We start from the raw sequence: 16,603 nt of genomic DNA, 5'->3' as shown, positions 1-16,603 counted from the left end.
GATTAGAATGAGGTTATCCCTGCCATTGTCTCCTGTTATTAAGTTGCTGATTGTTGTTGATTGGTTCAGGCAGCCTTTGTAAGGGTGGGATGGGGAGCAATGAGAGAACTTCAGCATATGGAATTGATCAGATAAAGTTACTTATTCTACTTTGAGACACAGATCTTGGCTTGCATAAAGTGAATTTTTTACACCAATAAATTAGTTGTCCTGATTGATAAATAAAAAAGTCAAATCATTAAAAATCTGTAAAAGTGACAGTTTCCCTTTAAACAAACTCAGCGGAGCAGCTGAAATATCATTGAGCAATCCACGGGATTATCCTTCTAAAAACACATGATATTTTAGCACTGATACGCCCAATTGATGAATGACTTCTGGTGCAACAGGAGGGTCTTATGAGGTTGGAAACCAGATGTTTTTGGATAAATCACGTCCATGCAATTTGTATTGTATACATTGCAAAAGGGACATAAGGATATGTACTAACGTAACCTGTCCACGGTGCAAAAATACATCAGAATGAAAATGTAAAGTTACAGTCAACGGAGTCCAGTTATCTTTGACTTCCAGTTCCCGAAAAAAACATTTTTCAAAAATCTATAAAAAAAATATGATAAAGACTATATATATATTATAGATCAGAAAAAATATATTAAAAATAGTGCTTGATAATTATTTTTAAAAAAACATACATTTTACACACAATTATACACATTATTATAGCTTTTAGGCCTTTTTAACCCTGTGATACCCTCATACCATGAAAAGAGCAGAGGAGAAAAGGGCACGTGGGGCTATTTATTAGAGTGTATTTTTTCACATGCCTATTGTATTGTCTTACAAAGGGTTAAGTAAAATTAATGGAGGTTCTGTGTTGTTGCAGCACCTCCGTCGCGGTTCCCATGTGGCTCTTCGGGTAAGGTAGGCGGAGAATCCTGTGCCGGCCCTGCCTCCAGCCCCACCCTTCCGTACCTCAAGCCACACCCCCAACAAAGGTGTTGGGGGGTATATTGTATGATTTCAACAGGTTCCAGGAAGTATACACAAATATTGGCCATTTGGGGGTTGTTATAATTTATTGCAATTATGTTTATTGGTCTTTAAAAAAAACAAAAACAAAAAAGTTGTTTTTTAAATATAAGTTGATTTTAGACTTAAGAGGGTGTCAGGGGGCAATTCCAGGATAAGTAGAGACAAAAGCCTCAGTTAGGGGAGGAAATAGTGACCCGATCTTATCCGGTGGGTTTGGAGCAGGAATACGCTTGTGACTCTTTTTTTTTAGGATATTCTAAATCTATTTACAGTCGAAAGCTGAGTTTCGTGTTTTCCCAGCAGGCCAGGAGCGTACAGCTGGAAGGCGGTTAACAGAAGCTTACGGCGTGTTTTGCTGCCTCTGCATTTTTCTTCCCGGAGTCAGCTGCATGAAGTATAAACATGTATCACGGGATGTACACACGCGGTAGAACAGAAACACAATAAGGACCACTACAAACCCAATGGTCGCCCTACACAAGGTCCACCGGGGTCACATTATTGATACGGGGCGGAAAATGCCCCAATACACCTGTGGCCTCTCTCCCCTTCTAAGTTGTCCCCTTCCATTGGGTTTCTTCCCTAATATGCCCGTCTCATACATTTTTGGGGGGCTATTCAACTCTATTTCTCTTGCATTAATGTTGCCCCACAACACAATGAAACAGCTATCCAAACAATATGGCAGCCATCTTTTCTCGGAACGGGTGGCATCTCCCTGTGGTCCAAGGAGAAGAAGACTTTTTAGCCACTTTTGTCTTCAGGCTTCCAGATAGGACATGGTCTGATGGCAGGAGTCTGTGCCACGGTCAGCCATCTGTCCTTGAGCTAGCAGACTCCCAGTGTTACGTTCTGCCCTGGCTGCGGAGCTGCATTTCTGTCTTGCTTTAGTTTCTCTGCTTTGCTTTGATCCATTCCTGGATTTCCTTTTGCTTTGTTCTATTTTCCATTCCTTGCTTCTGCTCCGGCTCTTTGCTTCAGCTCTGCTTCCTTTATTAGGTGTGCCCCACCTGTGTTCTGTTTGTCTCAGTCTCAGTCTGCAGTCTAAGGTATGTCTCTGTGCTGTGTTTTGTTTACATGTGTGGTTTGTTTTGTATCTTGTCTGCAGGGATTAGCGTTAGGACCCACCGTCATTGGAGTACTTTGGCGTAGTGGTGGGCTAAGCATACTATGGCCATATAATGTGACGGAATCTCCAATAGTTATCATGTAGTCCTAGGCTAGTTTCTGTATTCATGTTTGTGTGTCTTTTATGTACCTTTGCCCTTCTTCCTTGAATCATCTGAGGATTCCGGTTCCTCTCTCCTCTCCCCACGTCCCTGTTAATATGTCCTATCCTTGCTTATAGGAGAAGCGTCCGAGGGTTCCGGCTCCTCACTCCTTCCCCTGTGTTCCTTGCCTTCTTCCCTGTCCTTTGTTGTGCCCTGTACTATGTATGTCTTGTCTAGTTATGTTTATTCCTCGTCTTGTGCCTGTTTATTCTTTATGCTATTCATGTTATGTTTCTAGCCACTTCTTGTGTACATCTCATATCATGTTTCTTGCCTGGTCTCCCTTTCCCTTTCTGTGTTTTGTGTCTGCTCTATTAACCCTTTGCTTAGCTTCCATTCTCCCAGCCTGCAGCATCCTGCTCGTGATCCGTGTGCTATGCTTCATGCCTGCTCCAGGGTGCCTGCAGGATTCGTTTTGTTCTGGACTCCATCTGCTGCCATATCAGGGCGCTGGTGTTTGGCTGCACTTCCTAGGTGCTCAACGCCTGGGCGAGTGTGGTCACCCTGCAACCAGGCCCTGCCCCAGACTCCACTGCTGCATCGTGACTCCTGCAAACTACATCGGGCGCGCTGGGTCCTTCCAGCCATTAGCTTGGACCCAGTCCGTGACACCCAGCTGCTGAATGCTGATTACATCTCCGTGTAACGTTCAGACGTCACGGTATCAGCTTAAAAAAACCCACAGATTTCCACTTAGATCTGGTTTAAAAGGTCAACCCAAGACGTGATGAAATATTATGCACGTTTACCTGTCCCGCGATAGACAGCTAATTCATCTTCCGAAGTCAGGTGTAGACAACCCAGTGGTCACGGCCATGGGGGGGGGGTATCTGAGTCTCTTGTGGCTCCTCAGAAACACACTGAAATACCCAAGGGGGTAAAAGGGACACAAAACATTCCCTCAGACATCTTTAGTTCCCAATTGTATGCTACCATTTTACTCCGCTATGGAAAAAAGCCTTTCAACATATCGGCGCCTTCGCTTTGCCTCACATGACTGCCGGGTCATAAAGAATTCCCGGAGAAGATTGTGATGTGTTTGATGAATCGTTTCTGGACGGGGTTTACGTATTTAAAAGTAATAGGAAGAAATGGACCAAAAAAAGTGCGTTTCTAGTTTAAATCGGTGAATGTTGAGCAATCACCATAATAACCAACGGAATATTCTTGACAATTGCCCTCTTTTTAACACTTTGTATCTGAATCGCTCCTTATCGATATTCCGTAATGTTTATAATGTTCTATCCACCTATAAAAGTGTATGACTATACGAGGGTAGGTGGAATCAGTGACCTTTTCTCATCTAGGGCGACTTGGTCTAGGGTGCCATTTTCAGGGGGGAGGCAGCACCTGTGCGGAGTGACAGGGGGCACATCGCCCTATTGGGCGCCACCACTCGGAGATCCCCCTTGTAACCATCCCATGTATACTACGGAGCAGTGTGCCAACCGGCAGGGCCTCCATAGTGTTTTTACTCCGCACGCCATGTGGAGCACGCGGGATATGACATCATATCCTGCTGTTGAGCTTGGTAGGCAGCGACCATTGTGTTAAGTAATAGGGGGCAGCTGGGGTGCTGGACTAGGCCAGGCCTAGGGGGCTCTCATCCAAGATACACGTTTCTGGGTGGAAAACTCTCTTTAACCCCTTGACTGCTAACGACGGCATGGTGCCGTCGCTAGCAGTCCCAGTCAGGTGCTAACGACGGCACCATGCCGTCGCTAGCACTCTCCTACCTTGATGGGGGTCTGTGGACCCCCATCACCACCTACCCCGGCGATCTGCCCCTCATTTTGAAGGGCATCACTGGGACCACCCGATCCGGCCGGTGACGTCGCGCGTAATGGCGCGATGACGTCACCGCGCAACTTTATTGAAAACTGACAATTGTCAGTTTTCACGGTATGGGGGGCATGCTGCTTAGATGCCCGTATCTCAGGCATCTGAGCAGCTACATACCCCCAACATATACCGTTGGAAAGGTAATCGCCTCACCTTTCCAACGGTATAATGCTTGTAAAAAAAGAATAAAAAATATTATGTTAAAAAAATAAAAATGTACAAAAAAAGTAAAAAAATGATTTGGGGGTCTCTAAAGGCAGATAAATAAAGATCAAAATTGCCTAGAGACCCCCAAATTAAATTATCTAAACATAAACTGGTTTAACTTAAAAAAAAAAAAAAGTTTAAGTATTCTAGCTAAATGTGGTAGCCAATGTTACCACAGCGATCATACAGCTATAAAAAGTCACATTCCCTTTTTAAAAATGGCCGAATCAGCCGTATAGCCTGTAGTACGTAAGTTAACCATGTCATCCCTGGAGCCCCTTGCATTTTTACTGCAAAACTTATTTTTGCTGTAAAAGTGATTTTTTTTCTCCCTTTACGATCATCTCTTTGGGATTGTTAGGGGAAAGAATGGTGTGTGCTTCTGCGAGTGAATGTATGGAAAGTATGGTGTGTGCTTCTGTGAGTGAATGGAGATATGAAAGGCGTGTGAATGGTCAGTAATTAGGGTTGAAGCCTTGACGTGGAATTACTGCTCACGTAAGAAGTTAAATTATGGCACAAAAAGTACATATTTTCAAAAACTACACCCCTCGGCGCATCAAATGAGGGGCTGCGTGTGTTTCTAGGACAAACCTGGAGTGCGCAAGACACAAATGAACATGTCGCTATGGTTAGAAAAAAACATATTTTCTAGCCAAAGTGACATATTCCATCATTATCTGTGAACTTAACTTTTAACCTAGAAATACATGTAACCCCTCATTTGAAGCTCCAAGGGGTGTAGTTTCTTGAAATGTGTACTTTATGTACCCTAATTTAACTTCCCAGATGTCTAGACCACTTTAACTTCAGATATGGCAGATTGGAGAATCTTGTTAAAAAATTGTCTTAAAACATTTAGGGGTGATGGCTGCATTTAGACAGCTCTAGACAGCTGGGAAGTTAAATTATGGTACATAAAGTATATATTTTCAGAAACTACACCCCTTGGCGCATCAAATGAGGGGCTGCATGTGTTTCTAGGACAAACCTGGAGTGCGGAAGACATAAATGAACTTGTCCCTTTTAATTTTATTTATTTTTTATTTTTATTTGTGTGATATTCACTTATTTATTGTGCAAGTCAGATTTGTGATACAAATACAAATAAGACCTCATTTGCTGCGGCTGGGGGTGTAGTTTCTAAAAATATATAGTTTTGTTGGCATATTTTAACATCCCGGGCAGCTAGAGCTGTTTAATTGACGGCAGCCATGCATTAAATTTAAAGATGAATTTTGTGATAGTCTAGTAAATTTAACTTTTAGCAATAAAATATTAGAAAAACACAGTCTTCTGTTCTCAATGTCTGTTTATTTTAGACCGGTTACCTACTACAAATATTTAGCAACACAGGTTTTGATATTAGAGTTTAGAAAAATAACATTACAAACTAGTTTTTATTGAGTTGGAAGTGAAAAATTACACTTTTTTCCCATTTTTGGTTGTATTTTGCAAACCTATTGAGACATACACATATAAAAATGGTATATTTGGAATCTGCTGGGTGTGCTGAAAAAAACAATATATGGTTTGTATAGTTTATTCCCAAGAAATTTACTTGAAACACGTTTAAACGTGAGCTGCACCAAAATGCCGAAAACTAGCTTAGCACCAGGGTGTGAAATGGCTTAGCAGCCAAGGGGTTAAACACAATAAAGCGCAAATTGTACGCGCAATTAACCGTAAAAAAAGAAAACCCAGCATGCACAAGAAAATGGAAGTTAGCGCTCAGCCTCACGCCTCAAGAGTTTAGACTGGGTTAAAATTGAGTGTTTTCTTTCCACTGACAATTTTATATTTGATCAAAAAAGGAGTTATTGGGGCACAAAATTTACCGCAGGAAAGTACAGTTGGACCCCCCTCCCTTTTCATCGCATTTCAAAGCCTAATCTGGAATTTGCCGTGCTCTGTGTTTAGAAAGTACAGTGTGTTTATGTCGCTGACCCCCCCTCCACCTTTTATGTGGTTGTCACGGAAACCAGATATTTACCAGACGTAACAAACCCCACAGACAACAATACACTTATTGGTTACATTTTGTGAGGGGAATACGAGAAGTGAAGATTTACTGATATTTAATAGAATTTGGCCAGAATGTTAAAAAAAAGATTAAAAAAATAAAAAAATAAATAAAAAGTGTCGCGGCAGGGGGTCTGAATACACGCCGGGGCATATTAAATAAATACAGTATTTTTATCTGTCCCTCATGAACTTATTTTTTTCGGGGCAGCATAATCGTAGTTGGCTGTGTAGCTGTGAAAAAAAATTAATATGCCAAAAAGACAAAAAAAATACAAAAAATTAAAAAAGGAAAAAAAATGGTTCTGTTCCCAGTGACCTGTCTGCCAAAACACAGAAGTCCTTTGTACAGAACGCAATAAAAAAATAAATGAATGTAATACCACAGACTTGCAATGTTACACAAATTTTTTTTTCCTTGTGGAAAAAAATGGGCATAAATTAAATCCCGAGCCTCCCTTTTTTACAGAGAACAGTAAAATGACAGTAATGCTTTTGAAATGTGATTTGGTAAACCACTTGAAAGCGCAGTACAAAGAAAGCCTTTTTTTTCCAGTTTTATTTGCTACGGATTGGGTGTTTGCGCCAGTTTTTTTTTTTTCGTTTGCTGTACGATAGCTGCCAGCCGTCTCGAATCTGCCAGGACAGTCCCGACAGCCATGGCTTCCAATGCACAGCTGCTGGCAACTGTATGTACTACAGAAATGGGGCTATGCTGTCACAACCCCCCCCCCACATACATTATCAGAGCAACCAGCGTGGTCATGATCCCATGATGAGAAACCGAATGTTGGTTAGGAGGGTGGCATCTATCACCTTATGAGGGTCAAAGTTCACGTCTCATTGCATATTGGCCTGTTCTATCGAAATATTACTAGCCAGTAGCCACTACTGACACTGCTGGTCTAGTAAGTCCATAGAAGGAGCACAGAAGTAACCCAGTAAGCCACAATGGGAATGTTCAGTAGAGTAGTGACCAACTGCATGGTTTTTAAGGCTCTTCCTGTGGCAGCAAGAGGCATTTCATGGATAAAACCAGTTATTGGCCCAAATTTATGGAGTAGGCGCTACTAATCATCATTACTAATCAATGTAATGGCAGACCAGAACCATTTGACCCACCTAGCCTGGCCTGTATCTTTCTCCGCATCCCTCTGGATCAGTGGGATCATTTCTTCCAAAACGAAAAGTCCTGGGAGCTACCAACCTTCTTGCCAGATGTTAAACTCCACAGCCCAACGAGCCCCTCTTGCTTGTGCTATTGGGCTGCATTTGGGCTGTTTGAGGCAAATTGCCGAACAGACTCCAAGAATATATATTTCTGAAGACGTGAAGCCAGTGGTGGCACTGAACGTGAGAAGACATCTTGAAAGCCAACCTTCTGGTGCTTCTTCTTCCAAGTCCTTTTCTAAATAGCCCTTTTGTCATTTGTTTAAAACATGCTACAAAGCTAAAAACGAACAAGTTCTCCAGCCTCAGTTTAAAGAGCCAAGAAAAACACTAAAGAAATTGCAATAAATAATGTGATTCATACAATTTAAAAATGTAGACCATAAAAGTAACGCCCGACTCCAAACAGAGGTGTTAATGTGGACTCCATAGAGTTTAACTTTGTGTTAACTTTAATTTTAACCTCTAAAAGATTGAGAATATATACCGCTCCTAGTGAGCTCATTAAGGAAGGCGGTTAGGAACCAGTATGAGAATGGATCGTTACTATGATGTCATAGCTGGACCGTTACCTTTAGTATAAGACATGCAGATAATAAAGATTTAAGTGCCCCACCTTAGCACCTTTCTGACTGCCATAGAACACAACTTTTGTTATGTTTGTTGGGTTTTCTAAGAAGGTTTAAAAAAATTAACTTTAACTTTTTAAAAAATGGGTTTTTTTTTTTTTTACTAAAAATAGGAGCAGTCAATCAGAAATTAATATTAAAGCTGGGACTTTGACCCAAAAGAATGTTATATTAATTAGTAGTGTATAAAAAATAAAGTCGGAATGTTGTGCAAATTTAAAAAAAATAAAATAAAATTATTTTATTATTTAGTTGCTTTCAGCTAATATTTTTTTTTTTTTTTTTTTTTTTATTGGTTAAACAAGGTTAATATTTCTTTTCATCCGGACAGATGATCGCCAATATGATTTTTTTTTGAAATTTTTCTCTGCCCCAGAGTAAACTCCTGCTGCCCTGATGGAAAACCATTAAAAAATTTTAAAAAAAGATTTTTTGTTTTTTTTTAATTGTGTGTTTTTTTCTGGTTTGAGATGATACACGATGAAATCATGGAGAACGAGTTGTCCAGAATAATGCGCCTGGTAAACACGGCCTTGTATAACTCTGATCGCACAATAGAAGCACAGTCCGGATTGTGTTTACAACTCTGCCGTGGTCATTATTAATTGCGGGGAGTGCAGAAATAGATCAAAGGGGGCACTTTGTTAAAAATGCTGTCTTTAAGAGCCACTACAAGTTAGGGTTTTCATGAGGACTAAATTTAGAACCGGTTGATAATGGCACTGGGTGAGTCTCTACCCGTTAGATGGACCCTTTGTTAACGGACTATTAAAGGGACACTGTTTAAATGTACCGGGTGGTTTTTTTTAATGGTCATTATTACTTTCCCAGGGTTTAAAATACTATTTTCAGGCGCTGGACATTATTTATGGCTCTTATAGTTAATTGGCTAATTACAAGCTAAATAAAGAAGTTTCAAGGCCCTTAACATTTATTATTAGAGTAATATAGCAAAAAAAAGTCGTTGGATTCGGGAGCCATATGCCGATCTCATACACGTTTAAATTCCCTCACTGTATTGGCTTTTACCACTTCTGCTGGGAAGATGCTCCACTTATCTACCACTCTCTCAGTAAAGTAAAAAAAAACAAAAAAAAAAAACGGTTCCACTATTAACCTGTTCTATCCCAACTATTCATGGTAAACTTAAGTTCTTCCGCAGATAGGTTAATTAAACATTAAATGGCTACGGTTCAGTTGCTCTGCAATTTATCTTTTATCCAAGTGGAACAGCACCTTTAAATCACAGATATATTAATAAGTATTATTTGTTTCCTATGCTGAGTCTTCCAGCTGTTCAAAAGTTTTTTATGTAGAAATTCATCATTGTCATCTAATTGAGACTTCTTAAATAATTAATTGTAAAATTGTATTTTTTGGCCTTTGTTGGAATTTTTACACATATACAGATGTATTTCAGTTTTTTTTTTATTTCTGCTAAATTTCCTTTTTTACAAAAAAAATAAAAAATTGCGGTTATAAAAAATATATATATAGCCAGAAAAACTCGCCAATAATAAAATAGTTGTCAACAGTCCAAGGACCCCCAGGGTTAACCCTTTAAATATCACTTCGGTTAAAGGGCTATTTGTTTATGAAATAGTCTACGTAGCGAAATTAAGAATTTCTAACATAAACAGGAATAAAATCCAGAGATTTAGGCTGGAAATTTATGTTGAACAGAAGTGATTACGTATTTTTCTGAACCTTGTTCTTTCGTAGGGTGTAGACAAAGACCCATATTCAGCCAATTCACAAAGTCTAAGATTGTCACTGCCAAAGATTCTGGTCGTGTTTTAGGTCGAACGCTCACAAAGAATTACAGAATGTGCCGCTGAATAATGGGCAGAATTAGAAAATATGGATATTTCCACCTAAAACCAATGCAGAATACCCTAAAATGACTATTATATCATCAATGTTATCGTTCCCCCAAAAATTAGTATCTAGAAGCAAGTGGCCGTTACCACTCCGTGGCATATTTTCAAATCATTGTTTGGTAATTGATGGAATGTAGGAGAACTTGGCCGTCAACTTGGCCAAACTTTATGTTTGGCTCATTTGCGGTCAACTTGAGTAGGGTCGTGCGTTGGGTTTAAAATGGGTTTTCAAGCTGCCTTGGTTGAGTGGTTTCAAGGAAATCAGTTGAGCTACCTATGGAACTATTGTGATTTAAGGTAAAGTGCTTTAACCACACTAGTGAAGACAACTGAAGATGTCTCTGCCATTGTAAGGTGACCATTGGGTTCCCGTCTTCTTCTTCTTTTGGGGCCACACTTCCCAAAGGGATATGTAAAACCAAAGTAGTGCTGGATCTTCTTGGTCCCTCTCCAGAAAGAGTAAGAACTGAAGTCTTCAAGGGCATGAAGGAGCCAAAGAGGTCAATTCATAGAAGCCCTAGCCCATGACTGGTATCAAGCACGCAGTAGACTTAATCTAGGGCTACCATATTCTCGTTACATAGTGTTGTAGTGTCAGGTCCAATCAAATTACTATGACCCAGGAGGCTTGTAACATGTAAAACATGGACGTACCTATTTTTGCATAGTTGTCTTCAAGAATGTCTTCTAATCCAATCTCCTTCCAAAAAGTGTCATCCCAGCCCTTTTCCGGTGAGTAGGTCCATTTACAGACCAGCGTGCAAAAAGATCTATAGATTGAAAAAAACACAGAAAGGTACTTTCATATATATATATATATATATTATTCCAGGTGCTTCCAACCCCAAAATATCCTCAAAAGCCCAAATGGGCAGAAGTTTCAAACCTTTCTATCCTCAGATGGTCATAAAATGGGGAACCATTAGTGAAAGCTGCCCAATATGCTCGACGGGAACTTTGGTGCTGAATACAACAATGGATTTCTAAACAAGTTGACTCTGTAAGTCACCAACCATTTAATAGTCCATCATGACGATTCCATCATATTTACTAAATAATAAATAGCTCTAATAGTGGTCTTTTGAAATGAAGTCACCTGTATTCAAGCAGGGATTCCAGCTGTGATATAGCAGTAAGAAAAGCACCATTTGGGATGCTCAGATATCATTAATTCAGAGTAGAATATGAAGGAGGCAGCTCTAGATTGCCTGACCTCGGGAATCTGCCCCTTCACCCTGAGACTGGGGTAAAAATTAAAAAATCCGGACAGTTACCAGGTATGAAAATATTATCTAAACACGTTTAGGCTTAATATTTTAAATTTAATTTAAAAAGTAAAATCATGAAAAATTGATAGATTGTCCAATGCACCCAATTTAGGGGGGAATTAGGCGGAATGGTCCTCCGTTCTGTGTATATTTATCGAAACGTCACCAGACCGCGAGTAATCCGGATAATACAAGGGGCTGCCGGCGAATGACTTTATGTGGGTATGGATCTGTCTGTCGGGTTGGGTTCATGAATTTTTCAGCACGGCTAAGTGGCAAATAAAGAGAAATATGAATGAGCGATCAGCTAAAACGCGCTAATGGTCTAGATGTCCCAGACGGGACTCACGAGTCTCCGGCACCCCGCTGCGCCCGCACAAACACTGCGTTTTCAGTGGATGAAAGTAAGACGTATAATTAAATTAGAATCATTTCAAATATATATGTTAATGTATTATTCAGGCCAAAACACATTTACAGAAGCACCTGGGGCTGCGGAGACGGGACTCCCGGCGCGATTAAAATTTACGTTTCATTGGGATGGAACACAACGCAAATTTTATAGAATAATGGACTTTTTTTTGTTTTTTTTTAATACAATTAATACAATTTGCTTATGAAGAAGCCTGAAAGGCGAAACGTGTCGGGTCTCTCCCAGCCTGAGCTTGTTTGATCTACTGTTCATTCAAGAATTAACTATTTCAGAACACGCTCTCAATGCTAATAATTATTTTTAATAATTTAGGAATTGCTGAATCTCAACATCCGACTGCTTTCATTAACAGCAATTTTTTATTTTTTTTTTAAACCTAATCTCGTGAATTCATGATAGGTGGGCAGGGACTGAATGGGGACATCCCTCCATATTTTTAGAATGAGCTCCTAAACTATTCATTTCTAACAGTAACTTAGTAACTCTCCAACAGATACATAATACTTAAAAAAAGAGAGATACATTGTCACTCCGACATTACAATGTGCCATAGGAGACCCAGTCTGGCGGGACCGGCTGCCTGAGGGTATTATTTTAGTGAATTAGATAAAGGTGATATGTTATTTATAGATAGTTAACCCTTTCATGCTCAGTTTAGGCGTTTTTAAAAAAAATTTTTTTTAGGGTACTGCCTAGGGAATAAATCACGTGACCAATTTTCGCATGGTCACAGCGTCATTAATTATGGTGAGTAGGTGATAATATAAAGTATGGTCTGGTATTTAGCTTGTATATAAATTAGACATTTGATTTAATTAAGGAGACCCAATAGAAGAAGTGGTAGAGGGTAATACAGTGAGGGCATTAAACATGCATGGGATAGACATCCGGCTCCTGAATCTAAGACGAGACCAACGACTGATTAAGGTTTGAGTCTTTACAGCAGGAGAAACGGGCGACTAGACGGGGGCCGAATGGGGCCGATCTGCCCCAGTAAATTCATATACACTAGCCAATCACTCTCAGGAAAGTGCGCTACTAAAACCAATAGGAGCACTTTCCGCACGCCTGCCCAGCGGCTTTCCTTAGACCTCCCCGCCACATAGTAGGTAATAATAATACTAATAATAACAAATAATAATAAATATTATAAATAATAATAATAATAATAATATCATGGCTAGAATGTCCCCTTAAGAAAGAATGTTCTGGTCTTCAGAGCTGGGACAATGTGGTGAGGTTTCACCTGTTTTTATGGTTTTCCCCGTGGATTTGTCTGGTTTAGGGGACTCGGCGCGTAATATATTCTTATAAAAGGCTATCGTAAGCGCGTGCCAGCAATTAGAATAGCACTGGGTGTTGGCGCTCTGAGAAGGCTGGAAGATGTACTTTGGGCAGGTTATTACAAAGTCCTGATTTTTTACGCGGCGCTCGTTCAGAAAGGACTTTGAGAACTCAAAGGAAATGAATATAATTGTTACCTCTGTAAAAACTGCAACTAAAACCTCTAGATTGCAAGCTCCTGTGAGCAGGGCCCTCCTTACCTGTAAGTCAAATTGTTATGTCACATACTACCTATACTACCTGTCTACCCATTGTACAGCGCTACGGAATATGATGGCGCTATATAACACAATGCATTTTTATCGCATTCCCGGACTGTAACCTACATTGTTTGAGAAAAAAAAAATATATATAAATAAAGAAGAGGACCTGCCATGACATTTAACCAAATTTTGACTTTTTTTTAAGATGAATGAGCCATCAAATTCTGTTAATAATTGTTTAAACCGTACAGCGGGGGTGGAAGGGCTCTGCGTATCGGAGAGGCGCCTGTATCAGGTAGCCTTTCAAGTTTTATTTTAAGAGCAAAAAAAATGAAGAATGGACACAATACACGGACAATTACCTGAACTCTTTAAGGCCGGGGGTCCTGGATCCTGTTGTTAGAAGCTTCTGACGGATCAGAAAAAGAACGTATTTTAAAGGTCAAAGGGTTTGCTAAATGATATTACGTTCGCGGCCGCCGAATGAATGGGCTTTGAAGTTTGAGCTTCAATATTCCCCGTTATTAGATAAAATCCGCTCCTCTGCATAATGTCGGGGAAACGGCTTTACGGTGTTTTGGCATTTCGTGGCTTCATTAAAGATTCAAGTAAAAGCCCCCCAAGTGGAGGGACAAAGCTGAAGCCCCCCAACCGATCTGCGATGTTAAAGGAGCATCGGCCCCAGGATTTTATTTTAGTAATTTCAACCACAATCAAAAACAATGTATCCAGACTTATTGCTGTAGAATTTTTCAGAATGCACCAGCATACTTGCCAATGTCTCTGTTTAGGAGGACCAGTCCCTCTTTCCTCCCCATGTTGCCCCTCTCTCCTCCCCTGAAACCCCCTTTCCTCCCCTGTTGCCCCTCTGTACTCCCATGATGCCCCCTTTCCTCCCCTGATGTCCCCTCTTTTCTAGGAGGTCAGAATGTTTGCTGGGTATGAGGGTATCCCAGGGTTCTACTGCCCTAAAAGCCCCGATAATGTGTATAGAAACAGTATGTATCAGAGCACCACAACAATAATGTGTGTACAAATGACAGCACATTTGTTTGGAAAATAAAATTATTTTATGTTGCCTTTGTTCTACAACTGACAGGGTGATGGATAAGTAGAACGGCCTCCCAGTAGAGGTGGTAGAGGGTAATACAGTGAGGGTATTAAACATGCATGGGGTAGGCATACGGCTATACAGTATATACAGTATATTAACCCGATATACAGTAAATTAATCAGATATATACAGTATATTCATCCGATATACAGTATATTAACCCGATATACAGTATATTAACCCGATATACAGTATATTAACCCGATATACAGTATATTAACCCGATATACAGTATATTAACCCGATATACAGTATATTAATCCCATCGCTTTCATTTTAGATTTCTCTCACTGCGTCATTAAAATAAGGGGGAGAGCTCAGCCTGCCGTAAATACTTAAACTATTAGTCTGACACTAATTACCTGAAGATTAAGGCTAACACAGCTTCTCGGATAACCTCCTGGGAGACCCCGGGACAGACAACACCTTCTCCCATCCGCCAGGGGGTAATCACATCGTACATGCGCAAAATATATTTAATGGGACAGTGAAATCACCCTTTATGAACCGTCATTGTATAAAGGTACCTATGTGTTTTAAAGTACAGTCTGTAGAAATAAGCCAAAAAATGATGATTTTAAGATTTGTATACTTTTGGGGGGGCAATGTCAGTTATAAATTTGCTGATTTTTTTTTTTAGCACCAACTGAAACTTCTGCACAGGTTTTCCAAGCAGAAAACTCCTAAAGAAGTAGCCACAAATCAACGTATTTAACAAAATACTACGTTCAGTCGCTATCGCCCTTTCCCCAAAGTACTAAACCGCACCACAAGACATGGAAACGTTTCCACTGAACAAGCCGAAGAAAGCTCCGCTGGTCTGTTTAAGGCGAGAGGACGATCCATCAGAAACAAATCCATTCTAATATAACATGGCTGTGCTTTATATTAAAACACGGGGCCAATGCCGCTCGCTCTTTGTAACCGTTCATCGAGTAGTCTTTAGTTTCTCATATGAAGCCCCGTTGCCAAGGCTTAGTTAGCGGGACTCCAATCTTATATGATGACTTCATGTTTGGTCCGGAGTTCAGCGTTGGTGGCCGGCTGCCAGCGAAATATCTGTAGACGCTTCCCCCTCCATCTTCTGTGTGACCTGTCTGGCTTTCGACTCGGAGAACAGTACAATACAAAATATTCTTCCAGTGCTTCTGGCACCAATATTTCTTCCTTTTAACCCATTCCGTGCAAATGATCTGCCTCAGTACTCAATGGTTAATGGAATATTTTTTTTTTTAAACTACATATATCCTCTGATAAAGCTTTAAATATATACTTTTTTTGTGTCAGTTAGTAACTTTTAATAGTTTCCATATGATGCAAGATTTGATTGGCATTTGCAAAATAAGATAAAAAGGTTAGTGTTCAATGTTTTCATGACATTACTGCTGCAGTGATGTAACAAATACATTTGTATTAAATATATTATTATTTGTTATATATATGAAATTTATTTACGTTTAATTATATTTAAAAATTATATTTTAAATATATTAAAAATATATTTCAAATATATTAAAAAATTATATATCTATATATATTGTATGTATATATATATATATATTTTTTTTTATATATATATTATTATTATTATTTATTTATTTTTTATAAAGTTTTAATTCAATCTAAAGTAGTTACAATAAATAAAACCCAGATGCTTCAGAAAGCTGGAATATAAAAAAATATATATTTTTTGGGAAAGATGTAAACTGTGCTGTTGGAACAGTGAGTGTTCCTTTAAGAAGGCACACAAAACTTTTATGAAAAACACACAAAACCATAGTTTCAGACCATAAATATTTTTTTGTTTTCTCATTTATTTATTTTTTTTACACTAAAGAAAGAATCAATATGTGGTCTGTGAGCTTAGAAAGCCACTCATATTGTCATGGTATAGCTGAGTGGGACTCACTACTCACCAGCTACATTGAGGTTATTGCTTTATGGCTGGACTTAAATGGTCCTTGGTCAGTCCTCTCCCCATAGACCTTTTTTAAGGACTTCATTGATGTTTAGTAATCAGATCCAAAGAAAGCAGCTTGTAACTTCTAAAGTACATGCTATTTTATTAAAATCCCAAGTTTAATAGCTTATTTAAAAAAAATGTTGAAAAAAAAATTGTTTTCAATAACTAAGAAAGATATTTGCAATGTTTAGTGGCATTTTAATGGGATTTTATGCAAAAAGC

General features: G+C 39.3%; 1 protein-coding gene across 2 annotated transcripts in view; it reads right to left on the bottom strand.

The window, feature by feature from the left end:
* FGGY (FGGY carbohydrate kinase domain containing) overlaps positions 1–16,603 on the bottom strand; it is an 88,592-nt gene that overhangs the window by 52,599 nt on the left and 19,390 nt on the right. For both annotated transcript variants that reach the window (XM_053469541.1, XM_053469540.1), the window contains exon 6: positions 10,711–10,826. In XM_053469541.1, the coding sequence (XP_053325516.1) occupies positions 10,711–10,826 (116 nt within the window). The remainder of the gene's footprint in view (positions 1–10,710; positions 10,827–16,603) is intronic.

The sequence above is a fragment of the Spea bombifrons genome, chromosome 6, assembly GCF_027358695.1.
Source record: "Spea bombifrons isolate aSpeBom1 chromosome 6, aSpeBom1.2.pri, whole genome shotgun sequence".
NCBI lineage: Eukaryota > Metazoa > Chordata > Amphibia > Anura > Pelobatidae > Spea > Spea bombifrons.
This window is presented reverse-complemented; position numbering and strand designations above follow the sequence as displayed.